The 25,599-nt window shown below is 33.8% G+C and overlaps 1 protein-coding gene across 4 annotated transcripts in view; it reads left to right on the forward strand.

Moving 5' to 3' along the window:
* The window catches only part of TUSC3 (tumor suppressor candidate 3), a 151,594-nt gene that overhangs the window by 60,765 nt on the left and 65,230 nt on the right, over positions 1 to 25,599 (forward strand). For 2 of the 4 annotated variants that reach the window (XM_019738006.2, XM_019738005.2), the window contains exons 3-6: positions 5,489 to 5,606; positions 9,980 to 10,120; positions 13,877 to 14,017; positions 14,356 to 14,445. In XM_019738006.2, coding sequence (XP_019593565.1) covers positions 5,489 to 5,606; positions 9,980 to 10,120; positions 13,877 to 14,017; positions 14,356 to 14,445 — 490 coding nt within the window. The remainder of the gene's footprint in view (positions 1 to 5,488; positions 5,607 to 9,979; positions 10,121 to 13,876; positions 14,018 to 14,355; positions 14,446 to 25,599) is intronic. The other 2 variants (XM_074329722.1, XM_019738007.2) reach the window with 1 other exon arrangement.

A 25,599-nucleotide genomic window follows, 5' to 3' on the forward strand; every position in this document is an offset into this window, starting at 1 on the left:
AGTAAAAAGCAAGTTGGCCTTACAAAAGATACTATCCAGTGACATAATTCTAAGTGGGTTTTAACCATAGTTTCCAGAGTTCAGAATCTCTAATTTAGTGATATTTAGTTTTACGCTATATATATTATATTTACTATTTAGGAAAGTGTATTATTCATCACCACCATCATCAAACCTTTATTAAATGCTTATTCTGTACCGGGTCCTAGCCATGGACAATCAATGCATAAGGAAAACATGCACAAACAGTACTGCTACATGCATAAAATAAGTAGCTGCACAGTAGCTAAGAATTTTCATTTCAAACAGCTGCCTCAGCAAGTATTGCAGAGATTTTAAATGACTTCTGGAGGAGAGGCAGTTTTTGAGCAAGCTTTTGAAAGAATGGAGGACTTTGTAAGCAAAGGATTTGATGTTTTAATGCTTCCAGAATGAACATGGGATGTCACAAAACAGAGGCCCCTTTAATACGTTGATAGAGACAGATTGTGGATGTAAGTTGTGGGCAGCGTATGGAGGATCTCGTCTTCTGTTCTGCCCATTGTCTTTATGATACAGGCAATGGGAAACTTTAGGGTTTCTCACTAAAGGAAGCTAGAATCTATCTTTGATTATTAGGAAGTTAAACTGAACAATTGGATGATAAGGAATAGAGAGTTTGAAGGCAAAATGAATTCATCCTCTTTGATTCCTCAATACTCTATCACATTTTCTTCTTTCCTTCAGAGTACTTAGGATTATCTGAAGTTTCATGTTTATTCTCTTGCTCACTGAAATGTACTCTTGAGGTTAAGGACCTTGTACTTACTATTCATGCCTGCGTTACCTGAAACATTGTTGGCACTAATATACTGGGGGTGACAAAAAAATGAAATGTATACAAGTAGACACTTTGGTCAAGGTTGCTCAAGCAGTAGTTCGCCGTAATCAGAAGTGTCTGGACGCTGATGGTAACCACTTTGAGCACCTCTTGTGATTGCAGAAGTCAAACGTGACTTGTATCATCTTTTGTTATTGGTATATATTATTACAATTTTAATACAGTTTTCCTTTCTTAAAATGTGTATAGATTTTTTGACACCCTCTGTATATTTGTGTGAATTAATGAGTGCATGAATGTATACTTAGAGAGTCTAGTAGGTCTGTGCTAGGTTATAACATCATGAGTGAAAGAAATTCAACATTATCCTTGTTTAATGTCATTCCATGAGATTCCATATATACACAGATGTTAAATACTAAAAATTGATTCTTGTGTATTTTTCAGAATGAAGCATTTTCATTTCTCAGAATATCATCATCACCAAAATGCCAGTTTTTGCTGATTTGCTATTTCCCTAAGTTTTATTTTAAAAGTGAAACTATTTTTGTGTGTAAAATATTCTTCTGTGTAAAAATACACTGTTTTCTTAATTGTAATGCCATTCTTTTTAAGGTAACATTGGTCTCGTAAGGTTTGTTAGTTTACAAAGGTATTCCGACCTACTTCATCGTCAGTGCCAACTCACTGTGGGAAGTTATTATACATCTTTTCTTTGAAAAATCAGTGATCAATACTTACCAATAATATTATAGTCCATGTGGCAAAAATCAAATCAGATTGTAGGGCTCCTGTTGCTTTTAGCTGTGTTTTTATGTTAGGATTGGAAGAGGAGCAATGAGGCACTGTTTTCCATAGATTGAGGGAGGGTGCAAGCTGGGTATTCTTTGTGCTCCTCTAGTAAACAGACAGTGTGTTCTCACTTATACCACAGTTTCAGTTTGGCAGCATCTTAAGTTCTTCCTTCTTCAGGCCTCTGTGCTTGCTGTTTCTGCTACCTGAAATGTTCTAGCTGTTTCATTAATGGCTTTTCTCATCTGTGGGATTTGAGCTTTAGTATCACGTCATCCGAGAAACCTTTTATGACCATACCATTTGAGTAGATCCTTCTGATTTTCTGTAATATTATTCCATTTATTTTTTTCTTCAGTGTATATTTTAGCTTTAGGTTATTTTTATGTATTTATTTGGTTATTATGTGTCTTCCAACTAAAACACCAACTCCTCAAGAGCAGAGAGACTCTGGAGATTAACTCACTTCTTGCTATTTGGTGCTCAGTAAATACTTTTTCAGTGAATTATAGTGAATTTAATCTTATTTAACCACCAAAGCTTTAAAAATTTGTAATGGTTTTTCATTTAATATATTCTAAATATATAACACATATAGTTTTCTGCCTACTGAGCACAATACAGTTTTAGGCTGATTGTTAACAATGATCAGTTTTTGTACTATGCTCTGATCAAATGATGCTCTTATGGTCTTTATGTTAAATAACCTCAGATTATAGCTCTGTTCATATTTAGCTCTCTTAGATATATATTTTAATCACAGCAATATTATGTGCTTGTTGTTAATAAAAAGGGAGGGGGGGAGCTAAAATGAACAACTACCATCCTTAGCCGTTGGACTCACCTGTTTGCAAACTTGGCCACAGGTATTCACGGTTATTCCATTGTGTTTTCTTCTGGTGATTTTTTTTTTTTTCATATCTCCAAATGTTATTCATTTCATACAAAGACTCAATCTTTACATTTCTTGCTATGATAAATGAGGATTTAACTCATCTCACTCACCCCTTATCGTTTTTCTTTTATTATTCTAACAGTTAATAGCATCCTTCTATTTCTTGTCCATTAAAGGTAGGTGATATCTCTTGATCCCCTGATTTATAACATAAAGATTAACAAGTACTTCCCCATCACCTCTTCTCCTTCCCTTTGCCCACCAAATCCTTTCACAGTACTTCTGTATTGTCATAGTTGATACCATTTGCATTCTATACTGTAACCATAATTACATCTGTGCTCTGTCTATAGTTTGATTTAGAAAGTTGAAAGATGAAAAACAGCATTTACATTATTAGTTTTACATAAATAGCACCGACGGAAAAGTAGAATGTTACGATTATGGTTCCTTTTCTACATTGCTGTTGTTTATGACCTCTGTCCTACTCAGAATGTTCAAAATCATCTTTCTCATCACCAATTAATCAAAATAATGATATATTTTAATTTGCTTCTTATTTATACCTTGCCATTTATGTTGATTTTGTTGTTGTTTTTCTTGTTATGGGACCAGATATGCCTTACTAGTCTTGCTATCTTCCAACTCTTTCCAATGAGTGATTAGAATCTATTCTGTTCACCTTGAAGTCCAATTAAATGCCTGCTCTATTTTGTAATTCATAGCTGGATCATAGCTTTCTTATACACCTCCTACCCTTCCTACCTTACCATTTTTCTAGTTGCCCTTTTGCCTTTCTTATAGAGCTTCTGTAGTAGTCTCAAGTTTTCTCTTTCTTTTTTTTATTATACATATTTCCTTTCTATCAATTATATACTAAAGTAATTTCACGTTTCTTTTCTGAAGCCATATTTATTTCAAACTTAGTTGTTTGGCTTGATATAGAATTCTAGATTGAAAATAACATGCCCTCAAAACTCTGAAGGGATTGTTTTATTATCTGCCAGTATCTAGTGTTGGAAATAACCAGTCCAATCCCATTCTCATTGTTTGCTCTTATTATGTGTTTTTTTTTTTCCTCTGAAAACTTTTGGTATCTTTCTTTTATCCATAATGTTCTGACATATCACAATATGTCTAGGTATTGGACTTTTCTTATTCCTCTTATTCAGAACCTAGGAAATTATTTTAATTTGAAGATTTAATCTTGAATTGTGTTATGACTCTAGAAATATTTCCTCCATTTTGTCTCTCTTCTCTATCTGGGACTCTTGTTTGAAAGTTGGATTTATTGGATTATATTTCTAGGACCTTTCTCCCTCCTACCCACAATGTAGTCTATCTGTGTCTTTTTTTAGTCTGTGAATTTTATTTAACTCTATTTTGTAATAATCAGTATTTAATTTAAACAGTCATATTTAAAATTTATAAGTGCCGTCTTTTATTTTCTGTGTTCCTTTTTACATGACATTTTGTGTGTGTGTGTGTGTGTGTGTGTGAATACTTTTGGGAGTCACAGTTTGCCATGGGCCCTGAGCATCCCTGCATTTTTCTTGCTGGGTTTGCCAAGAATACAAAGGGTTGTATGTCCAGGGACAAGACTTAAGGAAAAAGATGTCTCCCACCAAACAGCACAAACTTGTTATCATTTACTATAAAAACAGTAAGTCCCTCAAACTCAGTATTCCTCTCTGGTAACACAGTCAGTTGTGTGTGCAGGCATCCCAGAGGACCTTTTATGTCATCCTGTGAGACCTGAGGTCTCGGGGAATTGATGCAGAAACATGAAGTAATACAATCCTTTGTCTCTGACTCAGCCATCTCATGTCTTCTGCCAGCATCCATGAAACAATAACAGGCTAGTTTGTTAGCAAGATAAAATCTCAGACTTAGCATGTCTGTGGCTTCTAACCCAGTATTTTTCCTAGCTTTTTGAGGTGGCTGAAGTCTCCTTTGATATTGTACTATCCTCCATCAGAACTTTTCCACTAGCTTTATGTTTTCCAGATATTGTTAAAATCTCTTATCTGATGCTGACTCCACTTTAAGTCCTATTGTTATTGTGGGATTATAGCGTTTTATTTTTTTTACTTCCAGTTTTGGTAGAGGGACTCCCCAAAACTCCTGCGAGTAATCAACTACTGTATAGCGTTCTCTTTTTTTTGTTAATGTTTTGCAATCACTTATTTTTTTTTGTTTTCATTACTATGTCTGTATCCTTCTAGCAACACCATTTCTCTGTTTCTAGTCCATCCCTACACCTAAATATAGAGCTTTATCATCTGGGAAATCAACAAAATATCCAATAGAAATAAATTCAAAATAGGAGTAACTATGCTCTTAGCTACTCAGAAAATGTTGCTTACTTTTAGGTTTGATTGTAAATGAATTTACAGTTAAGTGGAATATATAAAGGTGCAGTATAACTGTATTTACAATTTTAAACATCCTCATGATTATTAAATTGAATTGCAAATATTCTTAAAAATTGCTCTATGTCTTTTACTAAAAATTGCTCTACGTCTTTTACTAAAAACTATCGGAAGATTTCAGCATGTGTGTGTGTGTGTGTGTGTGTATAGAGAGAGAAAGAGCACAAAATGATTTTATCCTCTAGAATAAGAGTGATCAAACTTTTTATTTCAAGGGCCAGGGTGGGCTTTTGGCCCATACAATTTCAGTCACAATTATTAAAACTGCCCTTACATAGAGCAATAGCAACCATAAACAATATATAAATGAATCAGTGTGGCTCTGTAAACCTTTATATATGAACAATAAAATTTGAATTTTATATAATTTTCATGTCATGGAATAGTTATTTTATTTTCTACAACCATTTCAAAATATAAGATCAATTCTTAGCTTGAATCCCATACAAAAAGTGGCCAATCTTTGCCCTAGAATTACTTGTTTTATTAACAGCTTTGTTAATGCTTGGATACTGATATGTGTCTACTGTACTCCATTATTCTTATCAGGCAAGCCAATGAAGAATATCAAATACTGGCTAACTCCTGGCGCTATTCTTCTGCTTTTTGTAACAAACTCTTCTTCAGTATGGTGGACTATGATGAGGGGACAGATGTTTTTCAACAGGTAAAAGTTATATTTTATTTTGCTAATATATTTAATAGAGTTGGTTCTGGTTGATACATTCTTGTTTGCCAGATAAAAATACATAAGTTGATAAATACAATAGTCCTTATAATAAATTCTGTGACATAATTAAAATAATTATGGCTGATGTTATTTTTATCATTGAATAGTGTTGGTCATTAGTGTGTGAGTACCAAAAACACATTTTAACTTTTGTGGAGGAAGTGTGGTTTTTCAGGATACAGTGGCAGTTTACATGCATTTTGATACTTAATTGTGATTTAAGATGGTATATCCATAGATTTATGAAATTTTACATAAAATTCAATGTAAGTTTTATTTAACGTTTTTTTCCAATGTGGCAGATATAGAGAATTGTATGATATACACAGATAAAAAGTGTTAAATATTTAAAAGTCTTTGTTCTCTGTTGTGGGCTGAATTGTGTCCCTCCAAAATTCATGTGTGGAAACCCTAAATCCCAGTGTGACTGTTTTTGGAGATATCACCTTAAGGTGATAATTAAGGTTAAATGAGCTTATAAGGATGGGGCCCTAATCCACTAGGATCTCACTGAACCCTAATTACCTCCTTAAACTGGTGTCTAAGGAGGACACCACTTCCTCGATCTGGTGTCTAGGAAGAGACAGCAGGACTATATGTGCACAGAGAAAAGGCCAAGTGAAGACACAGTGAGAAGGTGACCGTCTTCAAACCAGGAAGAGATGTCTCATCAGAAACAAACCCTACTGGAACCTTGATCTTATACTTTTAGCCTCCAGAACTGAGAAAATAAGTTTCTGTTGTTTAAGCCACTCAGTCTGTGGTATTCTCTTACAGCAACTGTAGCAGATTAATACATTGTCATTTACACAGTCTTTTCTATAGAGCAAGGTATTGAATTGCAGTGTCAGAATGCTTATCAATTTTGTCGTGGTTGTGTCATCATCACTGCCAACATCGAGGGCTTATGTTCCAAGGACTTTTTCTCAAGTGCTTCATGTGTATTCCTTCATTTAGCTTCACAGCCATCCAGTGAGAAAGATACTGTTGTTATCTCTATTTCACACATCAGGAAACTAAGGTATGACAAGGTTAAGTCACTTGTTCAAAGTTATCAAGTTAGTGTAATATGGAGCTAAAATTTGAACTCAGTAGTCTGGCTTCCAGAGATCTAGCTCTTATGCTGTTACTGTGTAGTTACTAATTTTTTATATTTACCAATACTTGATCACTGCCTTTCAAATGTGAAACTTATTGTAGTACCAGGCATTGATTAGTTTGGGTGTCTTGGTCTGTTTTACTTGTCTCACATGTGACAGCCTTTAGCATAATGCTTTCACATGTCAAGGAAAAGCATTTAGTTCCGTGAAAAATCTAGCTCACTAAATGTAAATGAGCCATTAGTGAGTATCTTTTGCTTATTTACTTACAGATTGATTATTTATTCATCTTTGCCAGTTCTGGTTGAATGAGATAAATTCTTTTTTGCCTTCAGTAGCCTTTACCCTTGGTCTTTCCTATTACTATTCACGTATTTCTTCCTCCATAAAGTTTGTTTTTGCCTTTTGGGGATGTTTCTTTTTGTTGATCTATACAGCAAATATTGAGTGCCTATTCTTGTAGGAGCAATGGATGACAAGAAAAGGCATACATAGTTTTTCCCGATGAGGAGCTTACAGACTTGAGTGCTAATATAATAAAGAAAAACTCATACATAAATATGTAATTTCAAATACCTTTATAAAGAAAATTACAGTACTGTGAGAACCAAATATTATTTCATGTAATTTACGGGTCTCTGTAGAGTCTCAGAATTGGCCTCAAAGATCAGCAGATGGAAGTGAGTCCTCTCTGCCACATTAGGAACTAGTCACCAGGTCCACGATCTGACCGCTAGAGCAGAGGCTTCAAGCACTAACGTCTGTCCTGACCAGGCTTGTAAACTAAACTAAGAAAGCAGGTTGAATTAATTTTGTATCTTTGTATATTAAACGCATTAGTTCTTCACTTGTACAAGTGAATATGCTCTTTCCTATATTTATTACAACAAAGCCTTTCTTAGTCTTTATTAAAAAAAATCTTTAATAGAAACACTCATATTTCACTTTTCTCCTAAGTACTGTGAGAAAGAAAATCAGCAAAACACCATGCAACTGATCTTTGGTCTGATTGTTGAGGAACAAGAATAGCGTGGGTGGAACTGCAGCAAAGCAGAGAGGACAAGCTTGACCCCAGTGACAGCGATACAGCTCTGCTCGAGTTTCATTAAAGAAACGCAGGCCACGTGTAACTAGTTCTGTTTTTCAACAAGAAGAGATCCAAATACAAATTTCTATATGAAATCTCTCCTTAAAATGTTGGCAGGTAATTCAGGTTAAATAAAACTGTGAGGCACAGTGTAACTATCTTTGTGCTGAGTACTGATTATAGGCTAAGAGTGTATAGCTGTATAGCTATAGTGTTAGCTATAATAGTTGATATATCTTTTATATGCTTTAAACATTCTTAAGTTTGAGAGTTGAAGTCAAGATTGTTTTTAATTGAAAAATTTCCTCAGGCTAATTTTGATTCAGCAGAGTTACGAATATAGAACTGCTTTGTCTTATCTAAAACCTAGCCCCTGGCTTAGCAATAAGAGTTTTCATTTTTAAGTGCAGAAATATGTGTAAGTTATAACAGTTAAGGATTTTTATGGGGAATTGCAATCTACAAAAATGGAAGAGAATATATTTTGTTTTACTTGAAAACCACTGAAAGATTCTTAATGCTATGTTTTCTTTCTCATTCACCATTGAATCACATTTTGTTGAAGTACACTTTTAAACTGATGTTTTAAAGCACCATCGGCAGTAGTGTGGTGTCTGAATATAATAATAACAAGTGCAGAAATTGGGCAATTCCTGGGTCGTTGGGAACTTACTGGGAAAATGACTTCCGTTATATGTGACACTGTGTGATGGCTGAGGCTAAGTGTCTGCCAGCAGGCCGAGGAGTTCATGAATATGGTGTGTTAGAATGAGTTCTGGACTAGAAACTCTAGTCCAGAGTTTGTGGACTAGAACACTAGGTCTGTGTTCTACCCCACTTTGTTGTAGTCTTGGGGAAGCTGTGTATTTTAATTCAAATGAAAGCTTTGAATTATATGGTTTCTTTTAAACTCTTCATATTCTAGGATGTTAAGCCTCCATATGGAGTTTCTGATTGTTCCAATGCAGGAACTTCCCCCCTTGAAATCTTATATTTACATGTTGACTGTAGCCATCTCTTGTGCATCCATCAGGGAAACACACATGAACAAAGTCTGGAGGGGGAGAAAACACAAAGGAAGAAAGTGTGTTTTGTTCAATTTAACAGACATTAGTAACTGACCATAACATGCCAGCTCACCGCTGGTACTGCTCTTGTCTTTACCTTGATGTCATCTGACCTAATGTATGTGTTATTGGATTTGATATTGATTTTGATGGGAAATGCTGAACTGTATTACAAATCAGGGCAAAAAATCTCTTCTCTTTTCATTTGAGACATTTTTCCTAATTCCTGGGCAGCAAGAATTTAATCTGTATGTATTTTTGCAGGTTACTCCTCAATGTAAATTAACCTAATATTTGTTTTTAGATATTATATTACTAATAAGTACTATCTATTCAAGACTAGTATTCTATTCAGTGTACTTTTCAAATGGAAATTGTCTTTAGAAAATAATAAACCATTTTAAGACAGTTGTATTAATAGAGAAGTTGAACAGAAAAAGACTATCATGGATTTCTCCTGCAGTCTGGTAAAGCCAAGTTGTTTAGAGCAAAAATGTTGACTTCTCTTATAGTTTTTAAAAGTCTTTACATTTTTAATAGAGAAGTCAATCCACTTATAATTTAAAGTTAATTTTATTAATAGAGAAGTCAATCCACTTATAATTTAAAGTTAATTTTATAATACATTTGTATTTTCATCAGATGCAAGTCTTTTCTGTAATTCCACAAGAAGTGAAACTGAAAAATTACAGTATTTCTATTTTGCACTTTGAATTAATTACTTCATTCTTTACTCTTACTATAGAATTCTAAAAAGAAAAAGCATGAAAAAACTGATAAAATATAGAGGATACAACTGAGAATATCAATGATGTATGTTAAATGTGAAGGTTCATCAAACAGCTAAATTTGTGTTTTCTTTTTATTCAATAGTACATTAAGGTGAATAAAAATAGTAATTAAGCTCTGAAAAGCCACTTGAATTTTCATAATAAATGCTATCTTTCCAAAATTCATGCAGAAAAAAACAAAACAAAACATGAAATGTTAGAATAATGATATAGAAAGGTTGCTGTAATGATTCTATATTTAGTATTTTCTGTCCATGTTTTACAGCTCAATATGAACTCTGCTCCTACATTCATGCATTTTCCTCCAAAAGGCAGACCCAAGAGAGCTGATACTTTTGACCTTCAAAGAATTGGATTTGCAGCTGAACAACTAGCAAAGTGGATTGCTGACAGAACGGATGTTCATGTATGTTTTCTCCCCCACAGTTTTAATAACAGCCTAATTAGCTTAGATTGTTAGAGCATTGTACTAAGGCCACAGGATTTGTTTTTCTTTCTTTTTTTTTTTTTTTAATTTCTCAGTGGAGCATTAGCTCCTTGCTTAGAGAAAACTATCTGATAGCAAAAAGGTATAAGCTAAACTTTGATTTAAGTGAATTTAAATGGTTTTAAAATGGTTTTTAGAATAATGGTTCATTGACATTTTAAGAACCATTAAAAAGTATGTGAGTTAGGAACAAAATAAATTCAGCGCTAAAAAATATACTGCATATTGCTCAATGGTATCAGTAATCAAAGACATTTTAAAGAAAAGGCAAGATGTGTAATTTCTATCTTTTGGGCAAATAAAAACAGAATTAATACCCAATTTTTATGAGCCATGTGAGATAACCCCACTCTCATATACTGTTCTTGGGACTGTAAATTGGTATAACTATTCTCACACTATGTGTCATGTCTTTGTTACAACATTTAAGTTAAGGATATAACTGAGGATAATTTAAATTCTTAGCCATAGAAATTTTTTTTAAAGAGGAAATCAGTTTATTCCTTATTTTTTAAATTAAATTTATCAGGTAACATTGGTTAATAACATACAAGTTTTAAGTGTACAATTCCCTAATACCTCATGGTATAATACACTCTGTGCTCACCACCCAAAGTCTAATGTTCTTTGGTCAGCATATATTTGATTCCCATTACCCTTTTCATCCTTCCTCCACCCCTCTGGTAAATATCATACACTATTACTGTCTGTGAGTTTGTTGATTTTTGTTTTATATCCCACACATATCTGTGAAATTATATTGTTCTTATCTTTCTCCATCTGACTTATTTCACTTAGCACGATACTCTCAAGGTCCACCCATGTTGTTGGCAACATTTCATCATTTTTATGGCTGAGTAGTGTTCCACTATATGTATATGTAACACATCTTTATCCAGTCATAGCCTGAAGGTGGTTTCCATATCTTGGCTATTGTGAATAATGCTGCAATGAACATAGCGGTACATAGATCTTTACAAATAAGTTTTATTTTAATTTTTTTTAGGTAGATCCCCAAAAGAGGAATTGCTGGGTTGTATGGCAGCACTATTTTCTGAAGACCCTTTATACTTTTTCCATAGAGACTACACCAATTTACATTCCCACCAGCAGTGTACAAGGGTTCCTTTTCTCCACATCCTCTCCAACCCTTATTTCTTGTCTTGTTGATAATAGACATTCTAACAGGTGTGAGGTGGTATCTTATTGTGGTTTTGATTTGCATTTCCCTTATAGGCAGTGAAGTTGAGCATCTTTTTATATATCTATTGGCTATTTGTCTTCTTGGGAAAAGTGTCTGTTCAGGTCCTCTGTCCATTTTTTAATTGGATTGTTTGGTTTTATTGTTGAGTTCTTTATAGTTTGGACATTAGCCCCTTATCAGAGGTATCATTGCAAGTATCTTTCATTTGGTTGGTTGTCTTTTTGTTTTGTTGATGGTTTCTATTGTTGTGCAGAAATGCTTAGTTCGATGTAGCCTCATTCATTAATTTTTGCTTTTACTTCCCTTGCCTTTGGAGTCAAATTCACAAAAACCCCTCTGAGACCACGGTCCATAAGTTTAGTACCTATCTTTCCTTCTTTGTATTTTTGTTTCAGGTCTTATATTTAAGTCTTTAATCCATTTTGAATTAATTTTTGTGTATGGTATCAGCAGCCTCGTTTCATTCTTTAGCATTTGGTTTTCTAATTTTTCCAATGCAATTTATTGAAGAGGCTTTCTTTTCTCCTTTGTATGTTTTTGGTTCCTTTGTCAGAAAGTAGTTGCCAGTATATGTGAAGGTTTAGGTCTGGATTCTCAATTGTATTCCGTTGGTCTGTGTGTCTGTTTTCCTACAAATACCATACTATTTTGATTATTGTAGTTTTGTAGTAAAATCTGAGAGCAGGGAATAGGATCATCTCTGACTCATCTATTATTTCAGGCTCATCTTTTATCTACCTATCAAACCTACCCAGCACTCAATTAGTATCTTTCTTTGTATCCTTGGTTTCTTTTAATGTCAAGTGTTATTAGAACTAATATCTGTACATACTGGAAAATCATGAGTTTATACCAATTATGCCTATGTTTAAAAAATAGTCTTTATGCTTTAATGTGCACCATCAAGAAGTAAAAGACAAGCCACAGAATGGGAGAAAATATTTGCAAATTGTTTTTCTTGTAAGGGACTTAACTTCTAGTATATATATAGAGGGTGTCAAAAAATGTATAGTGGACACTTTGGTGAATGTTGCTCAAGCAGTAGTTCTTCACCATAATCAGAAGTGTCTGGACGCTGATGGTAACCACTTTGAGCACCTCTTGTATTGCAGAAGTCAAACGTGACTTGTATTCATCTTTTGTTACTGGTATGTATTGAGTATTACAATTTTAATTGTTTTCCTTTCTTAAAATGTGTATACTTTTTTGGCACCCTCTGTATATATGACTCTTACAAGTCAATTATAAAAAGACCACTTAATTAAAAAAGGGCTAAAGAATTTGAATAGACATTTCTGCAAAGAAAGTATACAAATGTCCTTTACGTATCTGAAAAGATGCTCTACATCATTAGTCATCAGCGCAATGCAGAGAAATGGCACCCACAATGAGAAACCACTTCACTGTCACTAAGTTTGCTAAAATCAGTGAGATAATAAACGTTAACAAGTAAAAGGAGAAATTGGCACCCTCACACACCACTGTTGGGAATGCAAAATGGTGCAGCCACTTTGGAAAACAGTTTTGCAGTTTCTCAAACTGTTAAACATAGAGTTTCCATATGATTCAGCAGTTCTACTCCTACATTTATACCTGAGAGAAATAGAAACATGCTCACACACACAAAAAAATTATATAAGAATGTGTTTAGCAGCATTATTCATAATAGCCATAAGGTGGAAACAACCCAAATAACCATCAGCTGATTAATGGATAAATAAAATGTAGTATATTCATACAGTGGAATATTCAGCCACAAAAGGGAATGAAGTACTGACACATGCTACAACAAGGATGAACCTTGAAAACATTATGCTAATGTAAAGAAGCCAGTTACAAAAGATTACATATTATATAAAAGTCCAGAATAGGGGAATCTATAGAGACAGAGAGTATGTTAGTGGTTGCTTAGAGCTGGAAGATAAAAGGAATAAGGGAGTGAATGCTAAAGGGCATAGCACTTCCTTTTGAAGTGATTCAAATTATCTGATACTGACTGTGGTGATGCTTGCACATATTGGTGAATATGCTAAAAACCATTGAATTGACTCTGGATGAATTGTGTGGTATGTGGTTTACATCTCAATAAAGCTATTTCTAAAATGCCTTTTTAAAAAGTCCCAATTTGAAATAATACAAATAATATTTCCCCATCTCACCTTTACTCTTTACCAGATGATCCCATTTTCCATGGGTTAATGAAGAACAACTCTGGGTTGAATATAAGTAGGTTTTGCATATGTTCAACTGTATTCACCTGAAATGAAGAGTGAGTCTTTTTACATAGTCGTTATGTTTTAAGGCATGTATTTTTGACTTCTAAAGAGAAAGAAATGGTAGTACCAGGTACGAAAAGTAAGGAGGCACCTTTGCAAATTATTTGTGGTGAAGACTGGATGGACTTAGAATATGGTCAAGAGAAAAAATAATATTTTTCTTTTACTTTAAAGATTTTCATTGCATTTTTGCAGATTCGTGTCTTCAGACCACCCAACTACTCTGGCACCATTGCTTTGGCCCTGTTAGTGTCACTTGTTGGTGGTTTGCTCTATTTAAGAAGGAACAACTTGGAATTCATCTATAACAAGACTGGTTGGGCCATGGTATCTCTGGTAGGTTATCACATTGTATTCTTTTTTTTTTCTTTCTATTTTGTATAATAGTATAAGTTGTATACCGTGTTTCCCTGAAAATAAGACCTAGCATGATTTTTCAGGATGCTCGTAATATAAAATAAGCTCTACTGTATTTCTCTGAAAATAAGACCAGGTCTTATATTAACTTTTGCTCCAAAAGACGCATTAGGGCTTATTTTATACTACAAGCATCCTGAAAACTCATGCTATGGCTTATTTTCCAATTAGGTCTTCTTTTGGGGGAAACACTGTAATAGTAACAAAATGAGCCAGATTATTACTATAATGGAAACACATCGTACCCTGTCTTTCAGTGTATAGTCTTTGCTATGACTTCTGGCCAGATGTGGAATCATATCCGTGGACCTCCATATGCTCATAAGAACCCACACAATGGACAAGTGGTAGGTACATGTCCTAAGCATCAATATTCTCAAATTTAATCCTGCTCCTATAGCAATCAGAAATTGTTTAGTACTTAGTAAGAAAGGATTTTATATGTAAATCTATGTTCTTTCTCTTTTCATTTACTACCTCATTTACACATGTACACTATATTGATTTTTTAAGGTGAGGACTGCTTTAGTTTTGATTTAAAAAATCAGTGTATCTACCACTTCAAATTTATATGCATAATCTATTTTTTCAACTTTGTATACTGCTATGGCAATAATATGTAATGCCACAAGAGGAAATAAAATAGTTTGTAGTCAGTGTCCCACCAATGGAAATTTAATTTATTTCAGAAGAGATTAAAACATAATTATTAAGAACTCTGGTAGTCATTATATTAGAATGCTAGGAACTGTTTGCCTTAAAATTGAAAGTGAAATTGATGTGTAGTTAAATCACTTGCAGAGTTCACATTAGTAACTACTATTGAATATATATAATTTAATTTGTTGTCTTCCATTTCCTTTTGGTGGGTGGGGAATATTATAATAGATCAACTTTGCAAAATGCTGTCTATGAGGCCTTAGTGTTAGGTTGGTGAAGGTTAATAACTGTTTGAAAATATGCTCCTTTTTCCTCAAGCTTTTGGAAAATATTCAGGTTTTGAGAGAATAATGTAATGCTGTCCCTCATTACCCATCACCAAACTTAATCAATTACCAACTCATGACCAATCTTATCTATTTCCCCACCCGGTTCTCTTTACCTGCTGTTGGTGTCTTTTGAAATAATTGTGCCATATCATTTCATTTCATTTCATACATAAATATTTTAGTAGGTGACCCTTAAAGATAAAGTCTTCTTTAAAAATCATAACCACAATATCAGCATTACACCTAGAATAATTTTTAAAACTGTGGTTCTGATCAGAAAAAAATTATCACATGGCAAACCATGTTACAAATTATCTGTTGTAAGTGTATATAATATAAGCTGATAAGGTTTTTTCTTCATTGCTTACAGTACTTCATATATTTTTAGTATTAAAGAAAGCTAACAAGTTATTTCTTCCTACATTGTGACTTTCTCTGAACTTCTTTTAAAACTGTGATATAGGGATCTAATTAATTTTATTCTTTGCATGTTCCCGAATGCCCAATCAGGTTTCAGGGACTAGTTGCAAATTATCAGTCATAGTCATTGATACTACGTAATAATCATAAACTTCAATTTAGTCTCATATTCTTGTGAACATTTTCAGATATTTCCTATAGATGGCAAGGGTGTGGAGACTACGTTGGCCTCTGGATAGTCAGCTGCCATAGCCATTCCAACATGGTTTTTGCCATGTGTACATATTTTTTAAATCTGTCATGAAAGAGAGAGGAGTAATTTGAGTGCCTTTAATATTCAAAATTAAATTAGAAAAAATACTAATTTGAAGTAGTTATTTAGCAATAAATTATTCCCTTGCCTTCAACTCTTCACACAAATGAATAAATCTTTTTTTGCCTATAGAGATTGCCAGGGCCTTTAGGAAAAGGTACTCCAAAGGCCCAGATAACACATTAAGAAAATACATTTTTTTGTATTTTAAAAGGGAAAAACTTTTAGCTTTCCAAGATCTTAATCAAAAGTTAGAGAAAGGATGAAATTTAAGCCTATAACCAAGATATTTCAAAGATGAATTTTTGTCCAAAACTCTTCACCCTGCCCCATATATTGTATAAAAATATATTTTTTCTTATATTTGAATAAAGTATAAAGATTGAAGAAAAGAAATTGTAAGTCTTGGAAATACAGGAACTTCCTGTTACAAAGACGATTGCATGAGTGTTCTCTTGGCCAGAGATGTGGATACAATTTTAGGTTTTTGTGACATATTAATTGCCAAGCAGCATAGACAAGGCCTTCAACCTGCCTGTGCCGCACTGTGGAAAGGGGCAGGAGGACCTTGCTCATTAGTATCTAGCTCTTGTCTTATTTTACCTTTTAACATTTTAGCAAAACTTCCTGCTTTTTCACATGCATAATGTCAACATACTTGTGATTTGAGTTTTGTTTTAATGAATTGGTTTGCATAATAATGTGTTTTTATATTACTGGAACAAAATAGAACATTAACTTTGCTTTATTAATGAAATGGTTAGTGGTTCAGAATTTGTACTTAAAATGATTGTCTAGTACAAGGATAATAGTAAACAGTTTTCTTTTTAGTATGTTTTTAGTATATATATATATATATACACACACACACACACACACACACACACACACACATATATTTAAATTTCAAGATATTAACTTGAAAAGTAGTACTATCCTTCTTTGGTAATTTTTTTAAATACGATAGATAGATAGATAGATAGATAGATAGATAGATAGATAGATAGATAGATAGATGATAGATAGATAGATATAGATAGATTAAAGAGAAAGTCCCATGTAGGACTTGAAATTAACTATAATGAGGCTATTTAGCTCATTCAGTGAAATAGAATAAAATTTTATAAATGAGGAAAAGTAACATTCTAAGAGAAAATAGTCAAGGTAGAATGGTGTATCTTGTAACATGATTGAGTCATTTGAAGACTATGTTGATAATAAGACTAAATTATTTTAAAATATAAATTTAAATTTCACACATATATACATATATGCATGTGTATATATGTGTGTATGTTATATATATTTACATATATATATATTTATATATAGAGAGAGATATATATTTCCTAACAGTGGTTAAATACCGATGCTAAAATCTCTAAGAAATCTGAGAGTTAAACACTATGAATCATAGGTGATACGTACTATTTTCTGTACAGATATTGACTAAATATGGATTAAAGGTCATGAAACCCCCATAATTTTCACTTTCCTTTTAATTAGTACAGCTAAGGCCTAATAAGACCTTAGAGTCTTAAAGATATATGTGGCCAGGTATAGTCCTGGAATGTATTTCTCTATGATCTGATTGTTCCAAATATTCTTAGAAATATGATACTTTGACTTTTTCTATTTCAACTTTTGCTTTTAAAATTTACTTTCTGATCATAAAATTAATAAGTGCTCAATATGGAAAGTTAGAAAATTATAAAAACTAGGTACCAATTAAAGCTGTTACTTCATCAAGGAGAGAGAGCATATTATGTAACGCACACTGCCTATCTATAGCTAATAGGCTAAAGAGAATGTTGTTGCATTAAGCTATGGAGCAATGAGAAATATGAAATGCAGAACATTAAAAGCCAGTCTAGACATCTAAAATATAAGCAGAAAGTTTAAAAGGCCCCTGAAAATTAAGTAGGCTTTTTCTTACATTAAGCAAATGCCATATATGTAAACCTTGTACATACACATTTTAACAAAGGGAATAGGTCTAGTATATCATTCCCAAGATGATGCTATAAAAAAATGACAGCCAAATAGAATAGAGATTTTCAGGGTTAAGATGGTAGCAGATCCCAGGTACCTGATACACTCTGCCTTCTGTCTTATTAAAACACTGATAGGGATTCATCAAAATGCAAAACTGGCAACAGAATTACAAAGTACAAGAGAAATTCCATTAACATCTGGAACTATTGAAGTGGTCATTTGTTCACAGTTCCTTTGTGCTTATGAACTTCCTTAAAGTTCGTTTTGTTTTCACCAGTATGTTTACATCTATTTTACTTATTCCCGAGAAATATTGTTTTACCTCACATGGCATCTGTCTTCTATTTTACCAGAGTGTTTTGTGTTCTACCTCATGCTGTCATTGCAATATCAAGCCACTAGTGGGAAATACAAGCTGATAACAGATTCTACTGTTGGGCCAAAACATGAAAAGCCGTAGCTCTTTCTCTGTAACACCACTAAGTAATGTCTTAGAAGCATACGCTTCACAGCCCTTGCTATTTTTTCCATGTTTTTAACTCTGGAACCTTGTAACATTAGGTACAAGTTCAAGTTAGATATAAGTAGTTTATGTTCCAGTGCCACATTTAACTTTACTGCCCTTTTAGATTGATTGGCTGTCTTTCATGAAGTAGTGACGGGATGTTTGGGCTGTAAAACTCAGGTCATACAAGCAGGGATGAATTCCCCCCGACCCACCCCACCAACTCCAAGACATTTGGTAGTGTCTAGATGCATTTTTGGTTGTCACAACTGTGGGGGCACGTACCCACTACTGGCACCTAGTCATAAAGGCGGCTGAAGCTTACTTCTGCTGGGAATTCTCTGGGAGCCAGTGTAGAACATAAACATCAGTTTTCCTACCCTAGTGGAGAGAAGAATAGAGGTATTTATATACCAACTCTCACCACTTATTGAGTGTTATTTCCTTGGGGGAAGGCATTGCCTACCCAAACTGGTGGACATCAGCTGTCAAAGAAAGCCAACCAGTCAAAGAAATGGTGGTGCAGGTGACGGAAGTCAGGCTGTAGTGCATGACATTGTCAGGGCCAGGAATATGGGCAGTGCACTCAGACGGTGTCTCCTACAATGTCTGATAATGTGCTAGGATTATTCTTTTCTAGTAGATTCTAAAGCAGAGAAAAGAAATCATGAAGAAACATACTTTTGAACTGGTGTTTTTAAGATGTGCTCTGAAAAAAATAACAAATGTTCAAAATTTCTTATCAATAGTGAATAATTTCTTAAGCCAATATCATTTGTGTCTTATAAACAGTCCTGCAAGGAAAAGTGTAGAAAATGTATACATATTTCAGAATACCTATCTGTCTATATCCATCCTTACTACCCATTTTAACAATTCTTATATAGATGAATAGATAATTTGTGCCCTTATAGAAGGTTTGTTACTGATGCTCTGTCAACAGGGCTTGTGTTTTGCATTGTATTTTCCAGAAGTGGTATGTGTTGCAGTCCTCTGAGCTATTCATCCCTCCTGCCCATTCACCTTATGATCAAGAGTGTGCACTTAGGGAAACATTGGTCAGAATGGTTCGTGGTCGTGGCCATCGACAGAATCGATATGTAATGGGTCTGTGTCAGCTCTAAACTTCTCATTCTAGCTTTTACAGTTCAGTTTTCTAACTGGACTAAACTGTGTCAAGCTAGCCTAATAGGACTGTGGGGTATGTTGCTGGGTCTTCATTTAGCTATTAATATTTAGAAATATTAAACATATTTGTAATGTTGGTGACTGTTCATTTTCATATATTAATTGGGGAATAGAAGAGTTTAAAAATGCTACCAGAGTAAGTTTCACTGCATTGAACTTAAAATGTAAATGAATACAGAGAATGTAAAGAAAATTAATAGTGCAGGCAGTACGATGCTGTGCTGATTTGCAAGTTTATTTGTTTGTCACTATTAAGATGCTATGTAATGGCACAAGTCAAGTACTAATGGTCCACTTAACAGCATGAAAGTCATCAGAAAAGCAGTCATTACTGTGTAGCTGAAGGGAAACTATACAACTGTGTAGTTACATGGGACATAAAGATATTTTCTGCTGTTAAAAAAACAATCATCTTGAAGGAAATGCATTCAAGGAAATAAAGCTTATACTTAGGTTATAACTCCCAACATAATATAAATGGATTTTTGTTTCAAGATTTGGCTTTTAGCTGCTTCCTGAAGATTGCTATGGGTTTACCAAATATAATCCAAAAAACTTCACTGCATTATATTTGTTAATAAAGCTAAGAGCTGTGTCCTATGTGCACATGCAACAGCATTTTATTGCAAAATGGCATGCTGCTTAATCTCGAATTATCATTAATAAAGCACTTTTTCTTTGTCAGGCAGCCATAATACACGTTCATGTCTCAGGGATTTTGTATATGCTAGCTCTCTGAGGGACATATTTTAGTTATAAGTTAAAAATTATATGGGCTTATTTGAACTAAATAGAATTTTGTATAGAAATATTTGCAAGGATATTTACTAGTTTTGTTGTAATCTTCATACCACCAACAAAGAGTGTCAACATGTAAAGACAATTTTTAAACAAGTCAGAAAGACAATAATTAACATACTAAAGATATGCAGAAAACTTATGGAGTTTGGAATTGGGATTCTAACTTTCGATTTATTCATTCCTTTATTTTGCCATCAATAAATATTTGTTCAGATCCCATTAAAAGTACTGTATTTTCCCTGGAAGTACAGATACATCCTGAAGCTCATAGACTAGTGGAGAGATACAGTATGATATGGATTTGCCCAAGTGTTACTCATTAAAGCCTTGCTTATTTCATTGCATGGTATTAGAAACTGGAATTGTTTTAGAATTTTGCCTCAGTATCATGATCACTTTATTGCTATGACCCTGCATGTTATCTCTTGCAAGCTTTACCTTATCTTTTTGTTGCTGTTGTTTATTTCTTTTAATTTCAGGTGACCCCTCTGACATCTTATATAGCTGTTATAATACCACTGACTTTCTTCCTTATGCTATACTCTACCTTCCGTGATTATGTGACTATATATAATATGTGTACATATATATTTTTTTTCCTTATAGTTGACATACAACATTATTCCTTTTGATGTCTCAAGTTTTTGTCTAGCTGCCTTTGATAAAACTTCTTGCCTTGATCTCCACCGTACCTCCTTCCCACCTCGTTTTGACTTCCATTTTCACAGTGGACTGTATGCAGTCTTGATCCTGACCTCCAGCTCATCTTGATTAGCAACTTCTGGAGCCAACCCACTGCTCCTATACTTCCTTTCAACTGTTGTTACCTGTGATCCTGGCAATTAATTAAGAAGGATCATGTGATTTATATCCTCATCTCCTAGCAAAGCATTTCACACATGATAGATTGATATGAAATAGCTGAACAGATGAATAAATCACTTTGCAAATAGTAACTCAAGTTATATTTTCAGCATTTAAAAAATGGTAAGTACATCTGAAAAAAAATGGTTTTCCCTTGTAAGGTTTGTTTGTACTTTGTAATTAAAACTTTGAAAGCACATACACAGAGGAATTATAGAACTATAAAATGTAATGTGTTTTAATATGTCAAACTTAAATCTAATACAGTTGAATATTCTCTTTGAGAATCCAGAATAAATGTGATTTCAGAAGAAAAAAGAGTAGAATTTACCGTCCCACAGAGAAAGGGATAAATTAGAATAGAATGCAGGTAGAAAAATGAATCAGATGTATTTTGTTTCCTGTTAATTCTGGTTTACAGTAAACACATGTTTTCTTTTATTATAAGTAATCTTGGAATAACATTCCTCCTTTCTCTACACTTATAAAACCCTCTTCCTCTTTTTACTTTTTGATAAAGTTGTTTCTTTATGACTTTGGATGAATATAAAGTTCTATTGTGGATGGCCATGGTAGTTATTTGTCTCATTTATTCCTTTCAGTTTTATATCACATCTTTTTTGCATAATCTTGTCCACTAATAAGATGAAATGATATTAACCACAGAATTGGAATATTACTCATCTTTCTAACCCTCTTTATCAGACTATATAGACTTATTAAGTACATGTACTGAAGTTTAATCTAGTTGAAAGATTTTGGACTTCTCCAAAAGATGTAATTTGGATTTATCCCAAACTGTGTATTGAAATAGAGTTAATGTATGCCATAAACTGTTTTAAAACAATTTTAAAATATTGCATGCCTCTACTATAACTTACAATTTTTTATTTATCCCTGAGTGTAAAAACAGTAAAAAAAAAAAAACCCACCGTTGAAATTCATAATATTCTAAAATAAGCCTCATTCCTAAAATGAATTTTATAATTGATGTGCTAGCAGAGCTGTGTTAATAATGCAAAGATGCTTTAATTCTCTCCCAAAGAAGCAATTACTGGGAAAAGCAACATTTTATTTCTGCCAAGAAATAAAATTGTGTCCTACATCAAATCTTTCAAGAATCTGTCAAAAGCTCTAAAAGGTAACATTACAGTTTTCGTTCACTAACAGAATGAAAACAATATTTTAATAATAAAGGGAACATTATGAAATAGTCACTATATATTGTGTCTGATATTTGATTTGTAATCTATGTACTTATTAAATCTTTAAGTTACAGTTTCAGGTTCAAAATGTGAACTATGAACCTTTAGGAATCCTTTCCCCATTTTATGAGATTGCATCACATTCCTGTGCTCTTAATCTTTGAGATACATCTCTGTCCAGTTCAACTTAATTAGATATGCAAATGAATACCTAAATAAATATGAGAATACAACTTATTCTCATATACTCAAATTTATATGGGAACAAAGATGGTACATGCTTTTAAAAATTTTTAATAGTATCTGAAAATATGTAAAATTGACCACATACTGCCATACCACTTTCCATTATTCTATAGGAGACCTACAATTGTTCAATTCATACAAACTATTTCAAGCCTTATATATGAAGAAGAAATATCTGCATTATTATCATGGTAATCTCTATGGCACCTAAATTTTTGAAAGTATTATGTCAAAATAATATTTCCTGTTAAGTAATTATAGTATCTGACAGTATATTTTGATATTAAAAGTATTTTCCCTGTACCAGTGCCTCATTTTTATGTGAGAGTGAAGTGTTTTTTATATCTTTCTTAGTGATATGTCTTCATGATATTCTTATATTGCTTATATTTTAGGTTTTGACCACTAGAAACCATTATTTATATCTAGTTTGCTGATTGGTTAATATATTAAGTGCTGAGCATGGATCACCTTCAACACATTTTAAACTATGCGTTTTATTGAAATACACTATAAATATAACTAGCAATCATTTACCTGTAACTCTTCAGTGAGTTGTAGTGTATACTTCATCACTGATTATTAAGTCATTACTAAAGGTACTCTCATTTTAGAGAAAGTTTATTTTTTCTCATTTTTTCCCTAGCATCTCTTTCATTCACCATAGTTCTAAAAACTTGCAACTTTCATACCTCTCTCCCTCTTTACTGTTTCATTAATCCTAGTAAAACTCCAGACAACCTGGATTTTACGTGTTCAGCTATCAAAATCTATCACACGCATAAAATCTAGCATTAATAAGGGTAAAATGGGCTGAGATAATTAATGTGACTTTTAAAAGTGGTACTTGCAAAAAATGGCAACACAGGAGAACACAGCCTCTGTCCCTCCACAAAGATCAGTGATTGGATAGCTATCCACAAGTAAAACCAGCTCTGCGTGACCTATAGAGTCCACTTAGGAAGTTTTAGCAACACAGTGGAACAACAGCAAAAACCTGAGACTAATCGTACAGAAAGAGAAAGTAGATAGCATCAGTTTGCCTGTGTCATCCCATCACTTACACTGGCATTGTTCATCAATGAGAAGGAACTTCCCAGCTAGAAAGAATCCCCCTCTCGTAAAAAGGAAGAGCAGGGTGAGCAAATAGCTTCTCCAGCCTTTTGAGGAACTTTGCATCTGTCTGCTTCAGTTTCACCCCACCCAGACCAACAAAGGTGAGGTATAGAGCTAGCTAGGATCAAAGAAGAAAAGCAGGAGCTATTACTTACAGACACAGAGTGGGAGTGATTGCTTTTTACAAAGACCTGCTCTGAGGAAAACTCAGCTAATTTTGCCACTGATGAAGCCAACAGACCACCTGGAAATTGCCCTAGCTTTCACTCCATCTGTACCTGCATTAGCTGATGGCAACTGCCTGGATTCCTACCCACTCCACAAGAGCCTGGGAACTATACCCACAACAGCCCTCCCAGGCTTCTTTTGCTATACAAGTGTAAGACGCCAGCCACCTGAGTCCTTTCGTGCCCCCGCAGGAGTTGAGGAGCAGTGTTGGCAGCCAGTTCAGGGCCCTGTGATACAAGATGCAACCTTGGTACCTTTTAACCTTTACTGCCATACCCATTGACCTGAGCTGAAGAGACTTCATGTTCCTCGCCCCCACCTGGTGTCCTGAACCACTAGATTCAGGGTGACAGCTGATTCCATTGTGCACCCACCCATAGGTGAAAGGCTTCCCTTATCAAAGTCAGTCCATGAAGTCTGGAAGAGGTAACTGCTCCTTAAAATGCTTATACACCTACAAAAGTCTACAGGGATCACAAAGAATCAGGGAAACATGACACTACTAAAGGAATACAGTAAACATCCAGTCACTAACCCCAGAGAATGAAGATCCAGGAATTGCCCAACAAAAAACAAATTTTTCTATTCTGGAGAAAAAAAAAAAAAAAAAAAACAGAGCTGAAGAATCGAATAGAGAACTTCTACAGCAGACTTAACCATACAGACAGAAGGAAGAATCAGCGAGCTAGAAACAGATCAATTTAAATTATTCAGTCAGAGGAGTGAAAAGAAAAAAGAATGCAAAGAAATGAAGAAATACTGAAGGACTTGTGGGACACCATGAAGAAAAATAATGAATGCATCATTGGAGTCCCAGAAAGAGAAGAAAGGGAGAAAAGTGGTAGAAAACTTACAAATAATAGCTGAAAACTTCCCAAATGTGGGGAGAGATTTGGACATCCACGTTCTGAGGCTAATAGGTAACTCTGGAATTTCAATTTAAAAAAAAAAAATCTTCTCAAAGACACATTATAATAAAATGTCTAAAATTAAAAAGAGAGGTTTTTAAAAGTAACAGAAAAATCTTATTGTAATCCCCAGAAGGCTATCAGCAGATATATCATCAAAGACCTTGCAGGCCTAGAGAGAAGAGGTAATATATTCAAGTACAGAAGAAAGAAACTGCCAACCAAAAATACCCATCAAAGTTGTCTTTGAAATAAAAGCGAGACACTTTCTCTAATAAACAACTGAGGGAATTTATTATCACTAGACCTGCCTTACAGAACTGCTGAGAAAAGTTTTTCAAGCTGAACCGAAAAGACACTAATTAATAACATTGAAAATATACAAAACAGTGAAGGTAAGCATATCATCAGATTCAGAATATTCTAATCCTGTCATATGGTGATGGGTTAACTACTTAATTCTAGTATAAAGGTGAAAGGACAAAGTTATTAAAAATAGCTATAGCTTCAATGATTTGTTAATGGACAAACAGTATAAAAAGATGTAAATGGTGACATCAAAAACATAAAAGGGGGGAAGTGAAAGATTAGAGTTTTTGTATGTGATCAAAGTTAAATTATTACCAGTATAAAATAGACTGTTGTATATATAAAATTGTATGTAAGCCTCATGGTAACCAAAAGGCAAAAACCTTTAGTAGGCTCAGAAAAGATAGAGAAGGG

The sequence above is a fragment of the Rhinolophus sinicus genome, linkage group LG04 (assembly GCF_036562045.2).
Source record: "Rhinolophus sinicus isolate RSC01 linkage group LG04, ASM3656204v1, whole genome shotgun sequence".
Classification (NCBI taxonomy): Eukaryota; Metazoa; Chordata; class Mammalia; order Chiroptera; family Rhinolophidae; genus Rhinolophus; species Rhinolophus sinicus.